Source organism: Salvelinus sp. IW2-2015, linkage group LG1 (genome assembly GCF_002910315.2).
Source record: "Salvelinus sp. IW2-2015 linkage group LG1, ASM291031v2, whole genome shotgun sequence".
NCBI lineage: Eukaryota > Metazoa > Chordata > Actinopteri > Salmoniformes > Salmonidae > Salvelinus > Salvelinus sp. IW2-2015.
In genome coordinates this window covers 52,326,672-52,350,671 of record NC_036838.1, presented here as the reverse complement: position 1 = coordinate 52,350,671, position 24,000 = coordinate 52,326,672, and the positions used below count along the sequence as shown (strand labels likewise).

Below are 24,000 nucleotides of genomic sequence, written 5' to 3'. Positions count from 1 at the left end.
TTGTTAATTCGGGTGTGTTCGRAAATTCGCTCTACTCTGATTTCAGAGCACTGTGTGTGTGCCTCTTTGGTCCCTTTGGTGTCTGTTGTCCCAACAGCTCTTAATACCAGTCATTTTCTGTCATGGAATGATTACCCTTCCATAGAAAAGGAAAAGGGGTGCTGACACCCTCTCTCTTTCTCTCTCTCTTTCTATTTCCCTCTCTCTTTCTATTTCCCTCTTTCCCRCCCTCTTTCTCTTGCTTTCCCTTTCTCTCTCTCTCTCCCCCTCTCTCTTTCCTCCTCTCTCTCTTTCTCTCTCTCTTTCTATGTCTCTCTCTCTTTCTTTTCATCCTCTGTCATTCCAGTTTCCCTTATTTCTTTTTCCTGAGGGGATTTCCAACTGCCCCTGTCCCTACTGAAGAGAGGGTTTGGAAATTCCAGCTCTGTCTGTTAGAGGTTTGATGTGTCTGTTATGGGCTTTTTCAGGTAAATCCTGTGAGAAACATGAAGGCCCTGTGTTACCACTCAGGCTCCATCCTCACTGCAGATAGAGGATATTGACTACATCATCAGCTCTCTGCACCCGCTCCTCTCTCTCCCTCGTCCTCATCTCCCCCACGTCTCTTTCCCTCCCTTCCTCTCTCTCCCTCGTCCTCATCTCCCCCACGTCTCTTTCCCTCCCTTCCTCTCTCTCCTCTGCCATGGGTGTGTCCCTATGTCCAGTCTAGTGAGACAATGCTCAAGGAGCCAGACAAACTCAGCTCATCTCTGCGTCTGTAACCCGAGACGCCCTGTGTGTGTGTGTGACCTGTGTTGGACCAGGTGATACGGCGGGGATGAGGGGGGAGGAAGGCATGGGCGTGTTTGTGATGACCAAAGAAGGGTACAGTATGATTTCTGATTTTTATTCAATATCCCCATTAGCTGCTGAAGAGACAGCAGCTGTTCTTCCTGGGGTCCACACAAAACACAGAACATGACCAAATGCAGAACACTAATGGACAACAACAGCAACACACATTTAAACTAAGAACACCACAACCAAATAACAACACTACTACTTCAAAAAATAACAAGAAGAAGAGAACAAAGAAAAACAAACACATTTAAAATACTAAGATGAATGTGTGGGTGTGTGTAGAGTGTGTGTGGAGTGTGTGTCTCTCTCTCTTCACAGTCCACGTTGCTGCTTGAGGTGGTGTTCTATCTGTAATTCTGCATTCTGTGCAGATTAGCAAAGTCAGGAAGGCAGACAGACAGATGGACGGACGGACGGACGGACGGACGGACTGACAGATGCTGGGCGATGGATGGGGGGGACATACACTATGTTTACTGTTAAACTCTGTGTAGGGAAGGGAAAGGGGGATACCTAGTCAGTTGTACAACTGAATGATTCAACACTGAAATGTGTCTTCCGCATTTAACCCAACCCCTTTGAGTTAGAGAGAGGTGCGGGAGGCTGCCATAATCGACATCCACGTCTTCGACGTCCGGGGACCGGTTTAACTGCCTTGCTCAGGGGCAGAACGACAGATTTTTATCTTGTCAGCTCGGGGATTCGATCCAGCAACCTTTCGGTTACTGGCCCAACGCTCTAACCACTAGGTGYTAGAGTTGGGGGGTATTGGGGGACAGGGAAGAGAAAATTTAACAAAGGTTATAGGGAGGCGTAGAGGGGATGGGAAGGGCTAGGGGTCAGGGGTAGGTGGGTAGAGGGGTACAGTGCAGGCAGTAGGGGGTCGACAGCAGAGGGGTTTAGACGATAATGACCCTAATGAATAGGGGGGCGGCAAAGGTTTACTCACTAATAGTCCTAACGTGTGTTCTGGGGGTCTCAACAGGACCTCATGGGGGTCTCCGGGGGGCGTTGAGTCCTCTAATTCTCTGTTTGGGGCATTAAACTGTGTCCCCCTCTGCGCTGCAGAGACACACAGGCTGACACTCATAGCCGCGTTCATCTGTGTTCAGATCTTGTGTTCAGATCTGTGTTCAGCCGCGTTCAGGCTGTGTTTTCATTGGGTTCAGGGCGTGTCAGCTCGTTTCAGGCTGTGTTTTCAGCTGCGTTCAGGCTATGTTCAGCTGCGGTTCGGGCTGTTGTTCATCTGGGTTCAGGGCTGTGTTCAGCGTTCAGCTGCGGTTCGGGCTTTGTTTCAGTCTGCGTTCGGCTGTGTTCATCTGCGGTTCGGGCTGTGTTCATCTGGGGTTCGGTCTGTGTTCATCTGCGATTCGGGCTGTGTTCAGCTGCGTTCGGGCTGTGTCCTGCCGGGTTCGGGCTGTGTTCAGCTGCGTTCGAGCTGGGTTCAGCCGGGTTCGGGCTGTGTTCAGACTGCTTAGCTGAAGTTAGGAGTATGTCTTTATTCTCTTCTTACTGTGGCTTTCTCTGCACACCCAGCGGGTCACTTCAGGATGCAACAGTTTATCAACAACAAGGTGTGCGTGTGTGTGTGTGTTTATGTGTGTGTTTATGTGTGTGTGTGTTTATGTGTGTGAGTGTGTTTTGTGTGTGTACAGTATGTCTGTACAGTATATGTACAGTGTGTGTGAACGTTCTCAGTGTGGGAATAAGGCGAACCCCAAGGTTGAACCTCAGGCCTGGTGTCTGTCTGTCCTCCCCTGTTGACAGCAGTGAATCAGAAAATCGAATCAAAACAAATGTATTAGTCACATGCTTCATAAACAACAGGTGTAGACTAACGGTGAAATGCTTAGTTACGGGCCCTTCCCAACCATGCAGAGTTAAAGATACATTTTTGTATAAAAAATAGAAATAGTGACACGTCTTTCTACGCCTGTTACTTAAACAAACAGGCTTGAACTGATCCTTATTCTAGGAAGATGAACCAATCAGTGCAGCACCTAGCTCAGACCTACCCTGGTGAATGGTGGACTGAGGTCCTGTCTGCCTGATTGGAATGTAACATGCTGATAGGGTGTTACTAAACATGAGGAGTGAGATGTGAAAAGGAGGACAGGATGGGAGAGTCTCTCCTCCCAAAACGCATTTCCCTTCTCTGAGTGTTTTGGATTGGCCTGCTCTCTCTCTCTCTCTCTGTCTGTCTGTCTCTCTATCTCTGTCTCTCTCTATGTCTCTCTCTCTATGTCTCTCTCTCTATGTCTCTCTCTCTCTAATTTCAATTCAGTTTAAGGGCTTTATTGGCATGGGAAACATATGTTAACATTGCCAAAGCAAGTGAACTAGATCAATCTCTTTTTCTCTCTCTCTCTCTCTCTATTTCCATCAACACAGTCTCTCTCTCTTTCCCAGACACCTCCCTCCTATCAGCAAGGCATCCGTCCCTCACACTCACTCATCGGTCAGGCTGTTACAGAGAGGATTCGTTACCTTAGTTACCGTGCTGCCCTGTAGCCTTCGCATTATGTGTAGCCTCAGATTGTATGAGCTGGTGGGAGAACAGTGTCCCAATAGTGTTACATTGCCATTCCTTTATGACCTCAGATCTGAAAACACTCTGGAGTGGCTGTCTTTTCTATGTGTAGGCTGTGTTGCTCTGTAGTGGCTGTCTTTTCTATGTGTATTTTCTATGTGTTGGCTGTGTTGCTCTGTAGTGGCTGTCTTTTCTATGTGTAGGCTGTGTTGCTGTACTCTGCCCTCACTACCTGTGCGATGTTAGCTCTTTAACACCCTCTAGTGACATCTGTGCATTAATACAACAGATAGAGCATTCACTTCAGTGAGGAGAAACCTGTAAATCAACCACTACAGTTATGTACAGAGAGCAGCCTCTAGGTGGAGCCACATGAACACAGAGCTCTCAGGCAGATCTCTCAATGAAATGTCAAGTCCACAACAGCAGATTAGATTCTATCAGCCTGAAATATTGTGAAAATGCATATTGAAACTGTTGGGAGGTACCTGATTATTTCATCTTAGTTTGGATTGGTGTGAGTCTTGTCATTGTTAGATTGATATCGTGTGTGTCTGTGTGTGTGTTATTGGAAAACATGTGTGTTGTTGAGGATCTTCTTGACCCTGACTCACTCTACTGCTCTGATAGAAAGACAGAGGTTTCTGCCTGCTGGCTACATGATTAGTATGTGACTCCTCAATAGACTCACATTACCCATTACCCCAGAACAGTGTGCTCGCAGACTCTGTCACCATTACAGTCCGGTACACCAGGACAAGGGTGATACTAACGGCCAAACACTGAGTTCCAAGGAAAATGCTTTATCATTGCTGCTCTCTAATTGGTGCCCTGTGTGTGGATCCAGTCATTGATTGGTCTGTTTGTGTGTCTGTCAGACTGCAGCTACACCTGTCACCTGGAGTGTGAGGGGCGGGTCCAGCTGGACTGCAACCAGAGAGACAGCAACCCACAGGAAACTCCATCTCCCAGAAGACACTGCTCCACGCCTCCTCAGTACAAGGTGAGACAGATCTAGAGCTAAGTGAATCAGGTGTACTGTGTAGTTGGGGTTGTTGTAGGTCACAAGCTGTTTGACAGGATGCTGCTGGTCATGTTGGCTGTGAAGCACTTGATGTGCAGGCACACAGAAAGTCAATGCAGCAGAGTAGGACATGCACGGATGCACACACACCACACACACACTCAGGAGACAAAGACATAACATCCACTCAATCACTATAGATTTTCCACTATTGATCCACTATTCTTGTGAGCGTAAAGCAATGCTCTGCAGGGTCAGGAGATGCCCCTCTGTTCCTTTAGCCTTTATCATCCCTGCTGTATATCTGGCTGTCGTTCTGGCTGTTCCTCTCTCAGTGATGGTGTGTTTGTTGGTATTTGGGATGTGATTTTCAGTGGATTAATTTTGTTGAGTCCGAGGTTGTTATTTAACTAATAGGGATCCTCCTGAGGCAATGTTTTCCTTTTCACACTTTCAGAACCCCACTCTCCTGTCTCTCTATCTCTCTCCTCTCTCACACGTTTGGAGTAAAAATGTTCTCTGAGCACATATTTCATGCCCCTCACACATTTGCAACTCATGGTGCCCATCCTCTCCACCTATGATGTCGACTCCTCCCCCTACTCTCCTGCTTCCCCTCCCTTCCTACCCTCTCTAATTTGTATATTTTTTWAAATTTTATTTTACCTTTATTTAACTAGGCAAGTCAGTTAAAGAACAAATTCTTATTTTCAATGACGGTCTAGGAACAGGGGGTTAACTGCCTTCTTCAGGGGCAGAATTACAGATTTGTACCTTGTCAGCTTGGAGATTCGAACTTGCAACCTTTTGGTTACTAGTCCAATGGTTTAACCACTAGGCTATGCTGCCGCCCCTAAGGGCTGTTAGCGTAAGTGCTAGCAGTAGCGTCAGTCCTCATTTCCTCAGACCCGTCTCTCTGCCTAGGGTGGCATATGCTCAGTCATTAGCCTAGCCGTAGCCTTACCCCAGCCTTCCTGGCTGCGCTGTCTCTGTGAGTCTGGGAGAAGAGCAGAGCATGGGGAGGGTGGGGGAGACAGCCCTGCAGAGAGCTAAACTACTCCTCACCCCCCCAGAGCTACTCCAAACATTCCCCAGCCTTCTGTCTGACCTGTCACAGAATTCATCTGCTGTGTGTGTGCATGTTGCTGTGCTCTCTGTGTCAGTCTCTCAGGGTGTGTATGCTCTTTGTGTTTATATAACCTCTTATTTGAGGATGAACACTGTGCTTTGGCAAGCAAGTTGCTTTAGCTAACTATGTGTGTGTTATAGTGGCCCTACAGGGTTGTGAGTACAGGAAGCCTTGTTGGTCACATGATGAGGGCCAAACTCTTGGTAAAGTTGTTGGTCTCTATGAGCACAGATATATTAGCTGCCTGTCTGCATTCACTGACTTCCTCTACCTGTAGTATAGTCTAATACGCACCCGAACACAGAAACCAGAAAATGGCTTTCTTACTTCCTGCTTTCGTGTTAGCACACTCAAATCTTGTTGATTAGGTTTTGAGGTCATAAATATTTGCAGGTGTTCACAAATACGCACACACACACGCAAACACGCGTACACACACGCACAGTCACACTCATGCACATATTCTGTATGAAGTAGAACTGTGTCTCCCTCTCAAATGAATATCTAGCCTTCTCTGAGTTGAGTGTGTTTATGTGTGAGCATGTGAAGAGTTAGTCATTTAGCAGATGCTCTTATCCAGAGCGACTTACAATAAGTGCATTTATCTTAAGATAGCTAGGTGAGACAACCAACATATCAGATCATCTTAAGATAGCTAGGTGAGACAACCACATATCAGAGTCATCTTAAGATAGCTAGGTGAGACAACCACATATCAGAGTCATCTTAAGATAGCTAGGTGAGAGAACAACATATCAGAGTCATCTAAGATAGCTAGGTGAGAGAACATATCATCATCTTAAGATAGCTAGGTGAGAGACAACATATCAGATAGTCAGTCATCTTAAGAAGCTAGGTGAGACAACAACATATCAGAGTCATCTTAAGATAGCTAGGTGAGACAACCACATATCAGAGTCATTCTTAAGATAGTAGGTGAGACAACAAACATATCAGAGTCATCTTTAAGATAGCAGGTGAGAGAACAACATACAGAGTCATCTAAGATAGCTAGGTGAGACAACAACATAATCAGAGTCATCTTAAAGTAGCTAGGTGAGACAACAACATATCAGAGTCATCTTAAGATAGCTAGGTGAGACAACCACATATCAGATCAGTTATTCTTAAGATAGCTAGGTGAGAGAACCACATATCAGAGTCATCTTAAGATAGCTAGGTGAGACAACAACATATCAGAGTCATCTTAAGATAGCGAGGTGAGACAACCACATATCAGAGTCATCTTAAGATAGCTAGGTGAGACAACCACATATCAGAGTCATCTAAGAATTAGCGTGAGGACAACCACATATCAGAGTCATCTTAAGATAGAGTAGGTGAGACAACCACATATCAGAGTCATCTTAAGATAGCTAGGTGAGCCACCACATATCAGAGTCATCTTAAGATAGCTAGGTGAGACAACCACATATCAGAGTCATCTTAAGATAGCTAGGTGAGAGAACAACAGATCAGAGTCATCTTAAGATAGCTAGGTGAGACAACCACATATCAGTCATCTTAAGATAGCTAGGTGAGACAACAACATATCAGAGTCATCTTAGATAGCTAGTGAGACACCACATATCAGAGTCATCTTAAGATAGCTAGGTGAGAGAACAACATATCAGAGTCATCTTAAGATAGCTAGGTGAGAGAACAACATATCAGATCATCTTAAGATAGCTAGGTGAGACAACAACATATCAGAGTCATCTTAGATAGCTAGGTGAGAGAACAACATATCAGATCATCTTAAGATAGCTAGGTGACAGAACAACATATCGAGTCATCTTAAGATAGCTAGGTGAGACAACCACATATCAGAGTCATCTTAAGATAGCTAGGTGAGAGAACAACATATCAGAGTCATCTTAAGATAGCTAGGTGAGAGAACAACATATCAGAGTCATCTTAAGATAGCTAGTGAGAACAACATATCAGAGTCATCTTAAGATAGCTAGGTGAGACAACAACATATCAGAGTCATCTTAAGATAGCTAGGTGAGAGAACAACATTATCCAGTCATCTTAAGATAGCTAGGTGAGAGAACAACATATCAGAGTCATCTTAAGATAGCTAGGTGAGACAACAACATATGAGTCAAATTTACAGGATACGAACATTTAATTCCAGTTTAACAATGTGTGTATATATATATAGTGTTTAGCAAATAACCATAATTTACACATCTTTAAAATCTGTGAATTAAAAAATCTGAGAACAGTAATATTTTACACACATGAAGCAATCATTTCTGATGAAAAAACACATGGGAAATATTGGTGGACGTAGTGTTTTTGAAATAAAGTCTTCATGTGTAAATCAGTGTCTTTGTTTCTGTTGTGATTCACTCTATGTTCTCAAAACACACTCTGACACTGCATAGAGTGGGCCGGATAACACACACGCACGCAACACACACACACACACGCACACACATCTCCCTCATTGTTTTTAGCYAGTGAGATAACCAAGCACGCCTCCAGTAAGGAGCTGGAAACTGTAGCCTTGCCAAATACCACACAGTGATACGTGCCTGTGTGTTAGCTTAGGCCTGCAGTGGAGGGACAGTTGATTATCTCTGTAGCCTGGAGTCATGTTAAACTCTTGTCTGGTGTGTGCAGGCTACCCAGTGTTTTGACCTCCATCCAGACCAGTGGTTGGAATGGGCATCGGAGCTGGAGGAGTACACTATTATTGTACCATAGAGATGATTAGAGATGACAGCTTCTTCCTCTTCTACTCCCTACTCTCTCTCTTCTCCTCTCTCTTCCCCCTCTCTCTGTCTTCTTCTTTCCCTCTTTCTCTTTCTTTCTCTCTTTCTTTGGTGCTTACACAAGCAGAGATCAATCCCCTTTTCGTCAATACCTCCACAGAGTTAATGCGTCTCATTGAGTGAGACTGGAGCCTAATTCACTGGGCTTTATCGACTGTGGCCTGGCAGGAGGGCTGAAATAGAATGGTGAGGGCCTGGTCTGTCAATGAGCTCCTCTTATTCCCCCTACCACCCACTGTCCCCTCTGTCTCCCTCCACAGTGATGATGGTAATGGTGTTGAATCTGCCATCAGCTGATACTGACCTGACAGGCWGACAGGCAGTTCTCTGGCTCCATCTCTTTAATGGAGGATCTTTCTCCTCTGACAMAACAGCTTCCTTCTCTCTGAAAGACTGACAGAGTCCACCTGATCAACCGTCTGTCAATCTTAATTTCTTAATGATATATTTTTTTTAAAGGCTGTAGATAAATATTGCTCTCTGACACACACGTGCGTGCACACACACACATAAAATTCATTTTCATTCAAAATCCTATTTTACCTAACCCTAACCTTGACCATTAACCCCTAAACCTAATTCTAAACCTAACCCTAAATGAATRAATAAATGCTTACAATTCCTCTTTATGGAATTAGACCTAAAATGAATTTCTCTGAGATAAATTTCTTCATCATTACTGTGTGTGTGTGTTTGCGTGCAATGCATGCATCTATCTGTGTGTTTTTTGGCATGCTTATAAGAGTGTATAATGCTGTTCTAATGCAGTAGTAAACAGAAGGTTATTATACATGTGGAGGTTTATCTCATACAGCTGCAGCACTAAGGCAGAGCACACAGCAGACATATTACTGTGGCTTCCTGCTCATGCATATCAAGTGTTATGAGCTATGAGACCACATCTCTCACTCTCTCCCTGTCTCTCTCACTATGGATTTCAATTCAATTTCAATTTATGGTGCTTTATTGGCATAGGAAACAWATGTTTACATTGCCAAAGCAAGTGAAATAGATATTAAACAAAAGTGAAATAAACAATACAAAAATAACAGTAAACATTACACTTGAGAGAGAGATTTTTTTCTGCCTGTCTTTGTGAAACGGAGAAGAGTAAGGTATTCTCGTTCACCAGGGACCCTGGAGCCACTGACCTGAACTACAGCTACCAGAGTGTGTTTGTGTGAGAGAGAGCCTGTCAGAGTAATTGATGTGTGAGCGTGTGCCTGTATGGGRAAGCAGCAGTAGCCTGCTAGAGCAATTTGTGTGTGTGTGCACCCATTCACGGCTCTTATCAGCTGAACAGTACACACAGCGGTAGGGTAGGAGGGGGTTGAGGGAGCAGTATGTGGGGCATTCTCAGGTGAGCAGTGCTGTAATTGGAGGCTAAGCTTWGATACTCTGACTCTGTGACACCGGRATGTGTGTGTGATACCGGTGTCAGAGAACACATGACAGGAGGAAGTGACACATCTCTACTCGCGCTCTCCGATTTCCTGAAGCCTCTCTGGTGGAACGCTGTACGGACCCAAATCTAAGCCGACCTCCCCTCTCCTCTCTCTTCACCTCTGATCCTGTAGTCCAAGCCTATCTGGATACCTACAGACACAGGACTGTGAACGACCGGCAGTGGATGCTTGTATTGAGAGAACTGAGCGATACTTGGACTGTGAGCTTTAGTGGTGTGTGTCCATATACTGAGCTACCAAGGGACTGGCTGTGGATGTGAAGAGCTCTAGGACTGAGCATTGTGAACAGTGTGTGTTGCTGAATGCCTCTACAGGCAGAGAATCCCCCCCTTGGGAACAATCAGATTTCCTCCTGCGGCTCTGCTGGGTGTCTATAGGCAGCCGAGGGCTCGTATTTAACTCCTAAATGACTGGCAGCAACAGCATGAGCAGCGGCTACTGCAGTCTGGACGAGGAGGGCGAAGACTTCACCTTCTTCACCGCAAAGACCACCTTCTTCCGCCAGCCCAAAAAGCTGGTTAAGGTACGACACAGATAAAGAGATGGAGGGAGGGGTTGTGTCAGTTTTGATGTCAACAATATTCAGCTGAAAAAGGAGAAGCATTGAGTTAAGAGGAAGTAGGCACTAGAGGTCTTCACAGGTCCAAAAAGTTGGACCCGTTCCAAAATGAACCTGGGGCTTTGCATAAATATWTTTGGGAAATATAGAGACACYTTKTGAACGGACCTGAGGACAACTAGCTAGGTTATTTATCATCAAATATGATTACGTAGTACCTGTCTTGACTACATCAAATGTTAGCTAGCTAGGCTAACTGAGGTTGCAGTGCATGTGCTTTCTGATCCTACAGTTACAAATCACAACAACTCCATTCAGAATATGRAGCAGCCTACCTGTTAGCTCTTGGTTATTGTAGCCTATCCTTCTCCTTTAACTTTAATTCCGTCTTTTTTAATTCCATCTTCCATTGATTAGATATGTCCTATCTTTTGCCACACAAGGAACAAGGCAATATGGCTGTAGCCTATTGCCGCGTTGATGATTGGCCAACAACAACAACAAGCTCCACTCTCGTGAAAAGCGAGAGCAGCAGTATAAATTATAAACTGTCTACTGCAGCAGTCATGTTCGGACCTGTACGGTCCCTTCCGGACAAGTCAGTTAAAGTTACACATACCCGAGACCCSTGACAATCATATCAGATCCAACCCAGACCAGTGACATTATTTAGAATTCTGGATCCAGACCCACTCGGGTCTCGGTATTCGGGTACAGGTGGACCCTTGAAGACCTCTTGTATGCACACCTCACGCCTGTTTTACTGTGTGTGTGTGTGCATGTACATGCATGCGTGTGTGTGTGTAACAGTATTGCTACCATTCATCTCCTCACCCCTACTATCTCCCACGAAGCATTGTTACCTATCGCTCCACAAAAGCCACGGCCCTTGCAGAGCAAGGGGAACAACTACTTCACGGTCTCAGAGCGAGTGACGTCACCGATCTGAAATGCTACTAGRGCGCACACCGCTYACTAGCTAGCCATTTCACACCGGATACACTCACCRCCCCTTTTGACCTCTGCCTTTTCTGCAGCAACCAGTGATCCGGGTCAACAGCATCAATGTAACAGTATAGCTTCCATCCCTCTCCTCACCCCTACCTGGGCTCGAACTAGGGACCCWCTGCACACATCAACAACTGACACCCTCGAAGCACCGTTACCCATCGCTCCACAAAACCCGCGGCCCTTGCAGAACAAGGGGAACAATTACTTCACGGTCTCAGAGCGAGTGACGTCACTGATTGAAACGCTATTAGCGCGCACCCCGCAAACTAGCTAGCCATTTCACACCGGTTACATGTGTGGCAGAGATCCTTCTGCCTGTGTTCCTTCTGTCATATAATCAATCAGCTATCCATGCAGCCTTGTAGGAGCGAGACCCTCTTGGACAATTTTTCATGGCTTAGATCTGAAAGGGCTGTATAGGAGCAATATGTTAATGGTTCCATCAGCTGTTGTTTCCTTAGTAACAGGATAGTTAGTTACATAGTCACACACCTGTCCTTGATTGTGAGATTTTCTTAAGGGCTCGCTCTCTCTCTCTCTTTCCCTTTCTTTTCTCTTAGAACAGTTCAGCTGGACAAGGTAACCGTAGCAACAGCGGATCTCACTGATTCTGCTTTGAGTTAGAACTCCGCACGACACACATATACACACTTTCAGTTTTACACAGCGGTGGTGCCATCTTCCGCCAGAGGGGAATGTTTGGGGCTTGTTTGTTAGTTCATATGAATAGTAGTCAGTTGTATAACATAGGACTGTAACTGTGTAGCTGCAGATTTACAGAATAGTAGGTACTACCAGAGCCATGGATTTAAATAAATGGCACTGYGTTCAACATGTTTGTGCAGAAAACGCCTCCACACTCTACTCTCACACACCCACTGGGAGACTGTTCTCAAGGCTTTTAATGGACTGCAATACCTTCTCTCTCACATACTGTACACACTCGTACATGCACACACACCCACACATACACACATACACCTACACACACACATATTACAGCCTATGGAGGAAACTGTTGCTGATTAGAACAGAGGGCATAGATTCTGTTGTTTTAGAATCAATCATACACAGACACTTACACAGACACTTACACAGACACTTACACAGACACTTACACAGACACTTACACAGACACTTACACAGACACTTACACAGACACTTACACAGGACACTTACACAGATTACTTACCAGAACACTTACACAGATACTTACACAGACACTTACACAGACACTTACACAGAGGCCTTTGTCAGTGTTATCTTAATACCCGCGGTGCCTCTGCTCTCTGGTTTCGGAAAGATCACAGTCACAAAATAATTCAGACCCGGCCCGTGTTTGTCTGTTTGTGTAGTTTGGGTTGCCAGGGTGGAGACTCTTGTGACTCAAAAACAAAAGACCCAGTCTTAAACCATGACTGAAAGGTACCAATTCCCCATATACTGCAAGAATGATTGCTGTGCTCTAGTACTTCTGTAGAAACAGTCTCCCTGTACAGGAAAACCACCCTGTCGCCCACTAGCGATTGAATATGAAAAACAGACACGCAAATATATACGAAAACCACAGTCTTCCTGTACTCTCTGACATAATCCACTAATGTTTGTGTTGCAAGGGCGGACTGGGACTGAAAATCGTCCCTGGCATTTTTAACACACCAGGCCCCCGTTATTAGCCAGCTAAGGATAATTTTGCGCTGAAAGCCCAAGTTAGACAGGCCCACTGGGCTAAAAATTGACCTTCCCGTCTGACATTTGCCCGAAATGCCAGATGGCCAGTCCTCCCCTGTGTGTGTCACTTTACTCTTCCTGTTGTCTACAATGCCACATATCTGGAATCAGCTATCCAAACCCTAACCTTGACCATAATATGGGAAACCCTACGTCAGGATCTACTATTATTCCTCAGCCATAATATTATTTTTAAATATACTGTATACACACTACCGTTCAAAAGTTGAGGGTCACTTAGAAATGTCCTTAGAAAGGCTCAAAATGGCCAGAAAAACACCAGTCTCAACATCAACAGTGAAGAAGCGACTCCGGGATGCTGGCCTTCTAGGCAGAGTTCCTCTGTCCAGTGTCTGTGTTATTTTGCCCATCTTAATCTCTTATTTTTATTGGCCAGTCTGAGAATGGCTTTTTCTTTATAACTCTGCTTAGAAGGCCAGCATGCTGGAGTCGCCTCTTCACTGTTGACGTTGAGACTGGTGTTTTTCGGCAAATATTTAATTAAGCTGCCAGTCGAGGACTTGTGAGGCGTCTGTTTGGGTGTAAAGCAAGGAGAGACACACAGAGAGAGACTGTGTATATTTGTGCCTGGCGCTTTCTGACAACAGGAGAAGAGAGTGGGATGAGGGTGGACTGGAGGTTGGAATGGAGGGAGGGGCAGATATAACACTGAATGAAGGTATGAAACCAGAAGCATGCACCACGAAACACAAAAACCACGTTCTACGATATCTGCCTTCTGGTAAAGAGGAAATGAGGCATGGGTTATATCTTCCACACAGAGTTGTGCCTGTCTCTTCACACCACTCTCATCTCCCAATCTTTCTCCATCCATCCCTCCCTCCCTGTCTAATGTAATCTTCACTGCTCATTGTTATCTCAGCTGTGACAGCTCATCTACAGTAGTTAATTTGGCTYTCTGTCATGTTTTGTCATTGATTATCATGTCTTGTCCCTGTGCTTCCCCTTCTATTCGTTTCCCTCTGCTGGTCTTATTAGGTTCTTTCCCTCTTTCTATCCCTCTCTCTCCCCCTCCCTCTCTCCCTCTCTCGCTCTCTCTCTCTATTGTTCCGTTCCTGCTCCCAGCTGTTCCTCATTCTCCTAACTACCTAATTTACTCTTTCACACCTGTCCCCTATTTTGCCCTCTGATTAGAGTCCCTATTTCTCCCTCTGTTTTCCGCTTCTGTCCTTGCTCTTGTTTGATGTTTGCTGTTCTGTGTCCTTGTTCGCCCTGTCGTGTTTCCGCCTTCTTCAGATGCTGCGTGTGAGCAGGTATCTATATCAGCTACGGCCTGCCTTCCCGAAGCGACCTGCAGTCTGTGGTCGCGTATCCAGTTGTTCCCCTCTACTGCCTAGAGGATTTCAGTTTTCCTGGTTGACTTTACCTGAGATTATATCCAGGATTATCGTTTTTTGTTATAGACTGGAATAAAGACTCTGTTTCTGTTAAGTCGCTTTTGGGTCCTCATTCACCAGCATAACAGAAGGATCCGACCAAGAATGGACCCAGCGACTACGGATTCTCGCAACACTGCTGTCGGAGATCCAGGGAGCAATGCTCGGCAGACACGAGCAGGATTGTCTGCTGCTCGTCATGCCGTTGAGACCCTGGCCGCTCAGGTCTCCGACCTCTCTAGGACAGTTTCAGAGTCTTCGTCTCGTGCCACCAGCTACTTCCTGGTCTTCCGAATCTCCGGAACCTAGGGTTAATAACCCACCTTGTTACTCTGGGCAGCCCACTGAGTGCCGCTCCTTTCTCACCCAGTGTGATATTGTGTTCTCTCTCCAGCCCAACACATACTCAAGAGAGAGAGCTCGGATCGCCTACGTCATATCATCCTTACTGGTCGGGCTCGGGAGTGGGGCACAGCTATCTGGGAGGCAAGGGCTGAGTGTACTAACGATTATCAGAACTTTAAAGAGGAGATGATACGGGTTTTTGATCGTTCAGTTTTTGGGAAGGAGGCTTCCAGGGCCTGGCTTCCCTATGTCAAGGTGATCGATCCATAACGGATTACTCTATAGAGTTTCGCACTCTTGCTGCTCCAGTGACTGGAACGAGCCGGCGTTGCTCGCTCGTTTTCTGGGAGGGACTCACGCTGAGGTTAAAGATGAGATTCTCTCCCGGGAGTTCTTCTCAGCGTGGACTCTTGATTGCACTCGCCATCCGCATAGAACGACGGGTAGATCTTCGTCACCGGACTCGTGGAAGAGAGCTCGCGTTAACGGTGTTCCCCCTCCCGCATCTCAACCATCTCCTCCCACCGGCTCAGAGACTGAGCCCATGCAGCTGGGAGGTATTCGCATTTCGACTAAGGAGAGGGAACGGAGAATCACCAACCGCCTTTGTCTCTATTGCGGTTCTGCTGGACATTTTGTCATTTCATGTCCAGTAAAAGCCGAGCTCATCAGTAAGCGGAGGGCTACTGGTGAGCGCTACTACTCAGGTCCTCCATCAAGATCCTGTACTACCTTGTCGGTCCATCTACGCTGGACCGGTTCGGCTGCTTCCTGCAGTGCCTTGATAGACTCTGGGCTGAGGGTTGTTTTATGGACGAAGCATGGGCTCGGAAACATGACATTCCTCTCAGACAGTTAGGGGAGCCCACGCCCATGTTCGCCTTAGATGGTAGTCTTCTCCCCAGTATCAGATGTGAGACACTACTTTAACCCTCACAGTATCTGGTAACCACAGTGAGACCATTTCCTTTTTGATTTTTCGTTCACTTTTACACCTGTTGTTTTGGGTCATCCCTGGCTAGTATGTCATAATTTCTATTAATTGGTCTAGTAATTCTATCCTATCCTGGAATGTTTCTTGTCATGTGAAGTGTTTAATGTCTGCTCCCTCCTCTGTTTTTCTGTCCCCTCTTCTCAGGAGGAACCTGGTGATTTGACAGGAGTGCCGGAGGAATATCATGATCTGCGCACGGTCTTCAGTCGGTCCAGAGCCAACTCCCTTCCTCTCACCGGTCGTATGATTGTTGTATTGATCTCCTTCCGGGGACCACTCCCCCTCGGGTAGACTATACTCTCTGTCGGCTCCCGAACGTAAGGCTCTCGAGGATTATCTGTCTGTTACTCTCGACGCCGGTACCGTGGTGCCTTCTTCCTCTCCCGCCGGAGCGGGGTTTTTTTTGTTAAGAAAGAGGACGGTACTCTGCGCCCTGCGTGGATTATCGAGGGCTGAATGACATAACGTTAAGAATCGTTATCCGCTTCCCTTATGTCGTCAGCCTTCGAGATTCTGCAGGGAGCCAGGTTCTTTACATAGTTGGACCTTCGTAACGCTTACCATCTCGTGCGCATCAGAGAGGGGGACGAGTGGAAAAGGCGTTTAACACTACCGTTAGGGCATTTTGAATACCGGGTTCTGCCGTTCGGTCTCGCTAATGCTCCAGCTGTCTTTCAGGCATTAGTTAATGATGTACTGAGAGACTGCTGAACATCTTTGTTTTCGTTTACCTTGACGATATCCTGATTTTTTTCACCGTCACTCGAGATTCATGTTCAGCACGTTCGACGTGTACTCCAGCGCCTTTTAGAGAATTGTCTCTACGTGAAGGCTGAGAAGTGCGCCTTTCATGTCTCCTCTGTCACATTTCTCGGTTCTGTTATTTCCGCTGAAGGCATTCAGATGGATCCCGCTAAGGTCCAGGCTGTCAGCGATTGGCCCGTTCCTAAGTCACGTGTCGAGTTGCAGCGCTTTCTGGGTTTCGCTAATTTCTATCGGCGTTTCATTCGTAATTTCGGTCAAGTGGCTGCCCCTCTCACAGTTCTTACTTCTGTCAAGACGTGCTTTAGTGGTCCGGTGCCGCCAGGGAGCTTTTGATCTCCTCAAGAAGCGTTTTCAATCCGCTCCTATCCTTGTTACTCCTGACGTCACTAAACAATTCATTGTCGAGGTTGACGCTTCAGAGGTGGGCGTGGGAGCCATTCTGTCCCAGCGCTTCATTCTGACGATAAGGTCCATCCTTGCGCTTATTTTTCTCATCGCCTGTCGCCATCGGAACGCAACTATGATGTGGGTAACCGCGAACTGCTCGCCATCCCGTTAGCCTAGGCGAATGGCGACAGTGGTTGGAGGGGGCGACCGTTCCTTTTGTCGTTTGGACTGACCATAAGAACCTTGAGTACATCCGTTCTGCCAAACGATCAATGCACGTCAAGCTCGTTGGGCGTTGTTTTTTCGCTCGTTTCGAGTTCGTGATTTCTTATCGCCCGGGAAATAAGAACACCAAGCCTGATGCCTTATCCCGTCTCTTTAGTTCTTCTGTGGCTTTCCGACCCGAGGCGATTCTCCCTGAAGGGCGTGTTGTCGGGTTGACTGTCTGGGGAATTGAGAGACAGGTAAAGCAAGCACTCACTCACACTGCGTCGCCGCGCGCTTGTCCTAAGTAACTTCTTTTCGTTCCTGTCTCTACTCGTCTGGCTGTTCTTCAGTGGGCTCACTCTGCCAAAGTTGCTGGCACCCCGGCGTTCGGGGTACGCTTGCTTCTATTCGCCAGCGGTTTTGGTGGCTCTACTCAGGAGCGTGACACGCGCCGTTTCGTGGCTGCTTGTTCGGACTGCGCGCAGACTAAGTCAGGTAACTCTCCTCCTGCTGGTGTCTCAGACCGCTTCCCATTCCTTCTCGACCATGGTCTCACATCGCCTTAGACTTTATTACCGGTCTGCCTTCGTCTGCGGGGAGACTGTGATTCTTACGGTTGTCGATAGGTTCTCTAAGGCGGCACATTTCATTCCCCTCGCTAAGCTTCCTTCCGCTAAGGAGACGGCACAAATCATCATTGAGAATGTGTTCAGAATTCATGGCCTTCCCGTTAGACGCCGTTTCAGACAGAGGCCCGCAATTCACGTCACAGTTTTGGAGGGAGTTCTGTCGTTTGATTGGTGCTTCCGTCAGTCTCTCTTCCGGTTTTCATCCAGTCTACGCGTCAAGCAGAAAGGGCCAATCAGACGATTGGTCGCATATTACGCAGCCTTTCTTTTCGAAACCCTGCGTCTTGGGCAGAACAGTCCCTGGGCAGAATACGCTCACAACTCGCTTCCTTCGTCTGCTACCGGGCTATCTCCGTTTCAGAGTAGTCTTGGGTACCAGCCTCCTCTGTTCTCGTCCCAGCTGCCGGTCCAGCGTTCCCTCCGCTCAGGCTTTTGTCCAACGTTGTGAGCGCACCTGGAGGAGGGTCAGGTCTGCACTTTGCGTTACAGGGCGCAGACTGTGAGAGCCGCCAATAAACGTAGGATTAAGAGTCCTAGGTATTGTCGCGGTCAGAGAGTGTGGCTTTCCACTCGTAACCTTCCCTTACGACAGCTTCTCGCAAGTTGACTCCGGGTTCTTGGTCCGTTCCGTGTCTCTCAGGTCGTCAATCCTGTCGCTGTGGCGACTGCTTCTTCCGCGACATTTCGTCGCGTCCACTGTCTTTCCATGTCTCCTGTGTCAAGCCTTTTCTTCGCCCCCGTTCTTCTTTCCTCCCCCCCCGTCCTTGTCGAGGGGACCTATTTACAAGGTACGGAAGATCATGGACATGCGTTCTCGGGGACGTGGTCACCAGTACTTAGTGGATTGGGAGGTTAACGGTCCTGAGGAGAGGAGTTGGGTTCCATCTCGGGACGTGCTGAACCGTTGTTGATTGATGATTTCCTCCGTTGGCCGCAGGGTTCCCCTCGAGTGCGCCAGGAGGCGCTCGGTGAGTGGGGGGGTACTGTCATGTTTTGTCATTGATTATCATGTCTTGTCCCTGTGCTTCCCTTCTATTCGTTTCCTCTGCTGGTCTTTAGGTTCTTTCCCTCTTTCTATCCCTCTCTCTCCCCTCCCTCTCTCCTCTCTCGCTCTCTCTCTCTATTGTTCCGTTCCTGCTCCCAGCTGTTCTCATTCTCCTAACTACCTAATTTACTCTTTCACACCTGTCCCGTATCCCTATTTTGCCCTCTGATTAGAGTCCCTATTTCTCCCTCTGTTTTCCGCTTCTGTCCTTGTCGGATCCTTGTTTGATGTTTGCTGTTCTGTGTCCTTGTTCCGCCCTGTCGTGTTTCCGCCTTCTTCAGATGCTGCGTGTGAGCAGGTATCTATATCAGCTACGGCCTGCGCCTTCCCGAAGCGACCTGCAGTCTGTGGTCGCGTATCCAGTTGTTCCCCTCTACTGCCTAGAGGATTTCAGTTTTCCTGGTTGACTTTACCTGAGATTATATCCAGGATTATCGTTTTTGTTATAGACTGGAATAAAGACTCTGTTTCTGTTAAGTCGCTTTTGGGTCCTCATTCACCAGCATAACACTATCAGAGAGATGGGGAGCTAAGTGTGTCTCCTCTCCTGTGTGCTTCTTCTACCGCAGCAGTTTGCTCAGGGATCAATGGTTTGGTAGACCGCCATCATACCGCAAGAGGAATTTGGTGTTGCTACGGTAAAGATGACGTGTCGAACTGACGTTCTGAGACGCAGTCTGAGAAGAGAGTGCAGCTCAGGTTAGAGTTAGGTAGTCAAGTATCATGACACATATGCTCACAGACACTGAAGTGCTGGAACTTTCTGTATCACTTCACTTACATTATTACGGTTGTGGGGAAAGTTGAGTAAATGTTGAATGTGTGTGTGGTGCATAGGCTACAGTAAAAGGCCTGAATCTGTTCGTGGTGTTTCTGGGGTGACACTGCAGCCTCGGATGACACTGTGTTTTCCCATTGAGGGGTTCTAGAATGTTCCCTAGCTGTGTGAAGTGTAATCTGCTGGTCTGTGCTGTGTCTGGAAGTATGTGTTTAGAGGTCTCCTCTGTATCTCTTGTAAAGCTAAACCACCATGCCGCTCAGACAGTTAAGGTCAGACAGTTGTCCAGTCAAAACAGGGTAGGCCATGGATTGCATGATTGTGTGTGTGTGTGTGTGTCTGCCCGCTGTGACATCCCCCTGAGTGATCACATGACCTTCCCTGTCTGATCCTGTCAACGTGAGAACAACAGCAGTATCTCATGTGTGAGCCATGTCATGTGCACTTTCCCTGACTGGGGATGTTCCTGGGAGCCCTGTGGGTCTGGTTGTGYGTCTTCTCTCCTGGTTCACTTTCTCTGTCCCTGAGCTCTGTGTGGGTGTGGTGGGCTGTGGACCGGCAAGGGTGAAGGGTCAGTATTGTCCTACTACTCCATTGTCACTCTCTCTTCTATAGGAATACACAAAGGGGAGGGAAGGCACTATATTTAGCAGCTAGCAAACATTAAGACACAAACACAGGAATTCCTGAGAGATTTGATTGTTTTCAAGAACTAAGAAGTAGTGAAGGAGGATTTTTCAACGGTGACCCTTGAATCCACCACACACATTCCTCCAAGCACATCTGTATTCAGACAGATGTAGGCCTATGTGTGAGGCAGGTGTGCGTCTTCAAAGTGCTTCTCTATGCCAAATAGCAAGCTATATGAATATGCACACTAACTGCAGACATTGTGTTATAATGCATAATAATGCTGTGCCAATCCTCTAGCTTCTGTGTCACAGGGATTTTCATGCTGTTTCAAGGTATTTGGGGGCACCAGGTAGCCTAGCGGTTTAAGAACATTGGACTAGTAATTGAAGGGTTGCTGGTTTGAGTCCCCGACCTGAATAGGTGAAAGATCTGTTGACGTGTCATTGAGCAAGTCACTCTGGATAACAACGTCTGCTAAATGACTAAACTGTAAACTGTCTTTGTGTTAAAGTGGTGTTTAGTCTCGTGGTCCTTTAGAAATGGTCAGTTTCTGACATTTAGACTAGAGGTCGACCGATTAATCAGAATGGCCGATTAATTAGGGCCGATTTCAAGTTTTCATAACAATCGGAAATCAGTATTTTTGGACACCGATTTGGCCGTTTTTTTACGCCTTTATTTAATCTTTATTTAACTAGGCAAGTCAGTTAAGAAAACATTCTTATTTTCAATGACGGCCTAGGAACGGTGGGTTAACTGCCTCGTTCAGGGGCAGAACYACAGATTTTTACCTTGTCAGCTCGGGATTCAATTTTGCAACCTTACGGTTAACTAGTCCAACGCTCTAACCACCTGATTACATTGCACTCCACGAGGAGCCTGCCTGTTACGCGAATGCAGTAGAAGCAAAGGTAAGTTGCTAGCTAGCATTAAACTTATCTTATAAAAATCAATCAATCATAATCACTAGTTAACTACACATGGTTGATGATATTTCTAGTTTTATCTAGCGTGTCCTGCGTTGCATTAATCGATGCGGTGCGTATGCGTTGCTCCAACGTGTACCCTAACGCATAAACATAAATGCCTTTCTTAAAATCATACAGAAGTTACTATTTTTAAAACCTGCATATTTAGCTAAAAGAAATCAGGTTAGAGCAATATTAACCAGGTGAATTGTGTCACTTTCTTGCGTTCATTGTCAACGAGAGTCAGTGTATATGCAACAGTTGGGGCGTCTAATTTGCAAGAATTTTACGTAACTATGAATAAATTGAAGGTTTGTGCATGTAACAGGAATATTAGACTTATGGATGCCACCGTTAGATAATACGGAACGGTTCCATATTTACTGAAGGAATAAACGTCTTGTTTTGGAGATGATAAGTTTCGGATTCGACCACTATTAATGACTAAGGCCTCGGTATTTTGTGTGTTATTATGTTATTAATTCAAGTCTATGATTTGCTAGAGCCTCGACTGAGCGGTGGTTAGGCGCAGAGGCTCGTCACATTCATTCAAAACAGCAACGTTCCTGGTTTTGCCAGAAGCTCTTCGCTGTGCTCAAGCATCCAACTTCCCGATGATAGGCTGGTGTAACCGAATGTGAACTGGCTAGCCTAAGTTAGCGGGGTGCGTGCTAATAGCGGTTTCAAACGTCACTCGCTCTGAGACTTGGAGTAGTTATTCCCCTTGCTCTGCATGGGTAACACTGCTTCGAGGGTGGCTGTTGTCGTTGTGTTCCTGGTTCGAGCCCAGGTAGGAGCGAGGAGAGGGATGGAAGCTATACTGTTACACTGGCAATACTAAAGTGCCTATAAGAACATCCAATAGTCAAAGGTTAATGAAATACAAATGGTATAGAGAGAAATAGTCCTATAATTCCTATAATAACTACAACCTAAAACTTCTTACGTGGGAATATCGAAGACTCATGTTAAAAGGAACCACCAGCTTTCATATGTTCTCATGTTCTGAGCAAGGAACTTAAACGTTAGCTTTTTTACATGGCACATATTGCACTTTTACTTTCTTCTCCAACACTTTGTTTTTGCATTATTTAAACCCAATTGAACATGTTTCATTATTTATTTGAGGCTAAATTGATTTTATTGATGTATTATATTAAGTTAAAATAAGTGTTCATTCAGTATTGTTGTAATTGTCATTATTACAACAACAACAACAAATAATCGGTCAACCTTTAATTTAGACCAGTTTGCCCAAACTCCCTCTGCATTCTCACTTAATTCTCACCTCATTCCTTTCCATCAAATACACACACGCACATTAAACCCTGCCATGGAAAGGGCAGGGTTTAATGTGCGTGTGTGCACTGAACACACAACAGTGTGCACTGAACACACAACAGACATGTCTTCTCCACCCAAGAAGATGTCCTTGTTCATATTCATGGTGGAGGAGAGGAGCAGAGTGAAGAAATGAGACAACATCCTGTTCAGACTGATCCTGCTCCCTGTCTCTGCTTATGCAAGCAAAGATATGCTGCACACACACAATGGACAAGGCGACTGTACTGAATGAAGCAGACACGCTCCCCTCACGCCCTTAGGACTCCCATACATAAATGATTCCTGCTCTGCATTCTCGATCCATCTCTATCTCTCTCGGTCTGCCCCTCTCTCTCTCTCTCTCTCTCTCTCTCTCTCACACCACCGAAGTCCCAGAAGAAGAGAGTGAAAAGGAGGAGAAGAAGCAAAACAGCATCAGAGGATGCATCTAGAAATAACCCAGTCAAACTCTGTGTTGCTCAGCAACCATGCCTCCACTCTTCCCTCCTCATCTCTCCTTCTCTCCCCCATTCTCATTCTCCCTTCTCTCCCCTAACCTCATGATGAGTGAGTCTCAAGATGAGTCCTACAGTCACACTGCATGGGGGAGGTGGAGTTTTGTGCTTTTCCGTGGCTCTAGCAGTGGGAGAGATTGTAGCTGTCACATTGACTGTGTCTGAGAGTGGGAAGGGAGAGGGAGAGAAAAAGAGTGACACAGAGGTAGACAGTCATGCTGGGTTTAGGAGGATGGGTGGAGGGAGGTGAGGAGGAGGAGGATGGGGGAGGGAGAAAAATGGAGAAGGGGAGGGGAGGGAACAGGTGGGGACAGGTTAGGGGGAAGGGAGGATGGATGGAGTTAGTGGAGGGAGGGAGGATGAGTGGAGGGTAGGAGGAGAGGAGGAGGGAGGGAGGGAGGACAGGTTGAGGGGAAGGAGAATAGGTGGAGGAGGGGAGGAAGAGGATGGGTTGGGAGGAGAAGGGCAGGGAGATGAGGGAGGGAGGGAGGAGTATGTGGAGGTCAGGAAGAGGATGGTTGGGAGGAGGAGGAGGGAGGGAGGAGGGGCAAGGGAGAATGAAGGAGGAGGGGGAGAGGGAGACAAAAATGAAAGAGTCACGCAACATTCTATAAATGTTATAGCCCCATAGGCAATGTCCAGAAGTCAGTTTGTGTGTTGTGTGTGTGTGTGTGTGTGTGTGTGTGGTGTGTGGTGTGTGTTGTGTGTGGTGTGTGTGTGGTGTGTGGTGTGTGTGTGTGTGTGTGTGTGTGTGTGTGTGTGTGTGTGTGGTGTGTGTGTGTGGCTTGAGAGATGTGTGGAAATCCTGTGTCAGTTGTGTTAGCACCCTCTGCTGTTTTAGGTGATAGCAGCCGAATGAGGGGAAACGTCATGAAACCATCCGAGAGGAAGTCAAGGTGTCCTCGGGTCTAAGTCAAAATGACTGCTCTCTTTCTCACCGC

General features: G+C 46.5%; 1 protein-coding gene across 2 annotated transcripts in view; it reads left to right on the top strand.

Moving 5' to 3' along the window:
- LOC111969707 (uncharacterized) overlaps window positions 1–24,000 on the top strand; it is a 42,877-nt gene that overhangs the window by 18,314 nt on the left and 563 nt on the right. For both annotated transcript variants that reach the window (XM_024147317.2, XM_024147314.2), the window contains exon 2: window positions 4,249–4,373. In XM_024147317.2, coding sequence (XP_024003085.1) covers window positions 4,249–4,373 — 125 coding nt within the window. The remainder of the gene's footprint in view (window positions 1–4,248; window positions 4,374–24,000) is intronic.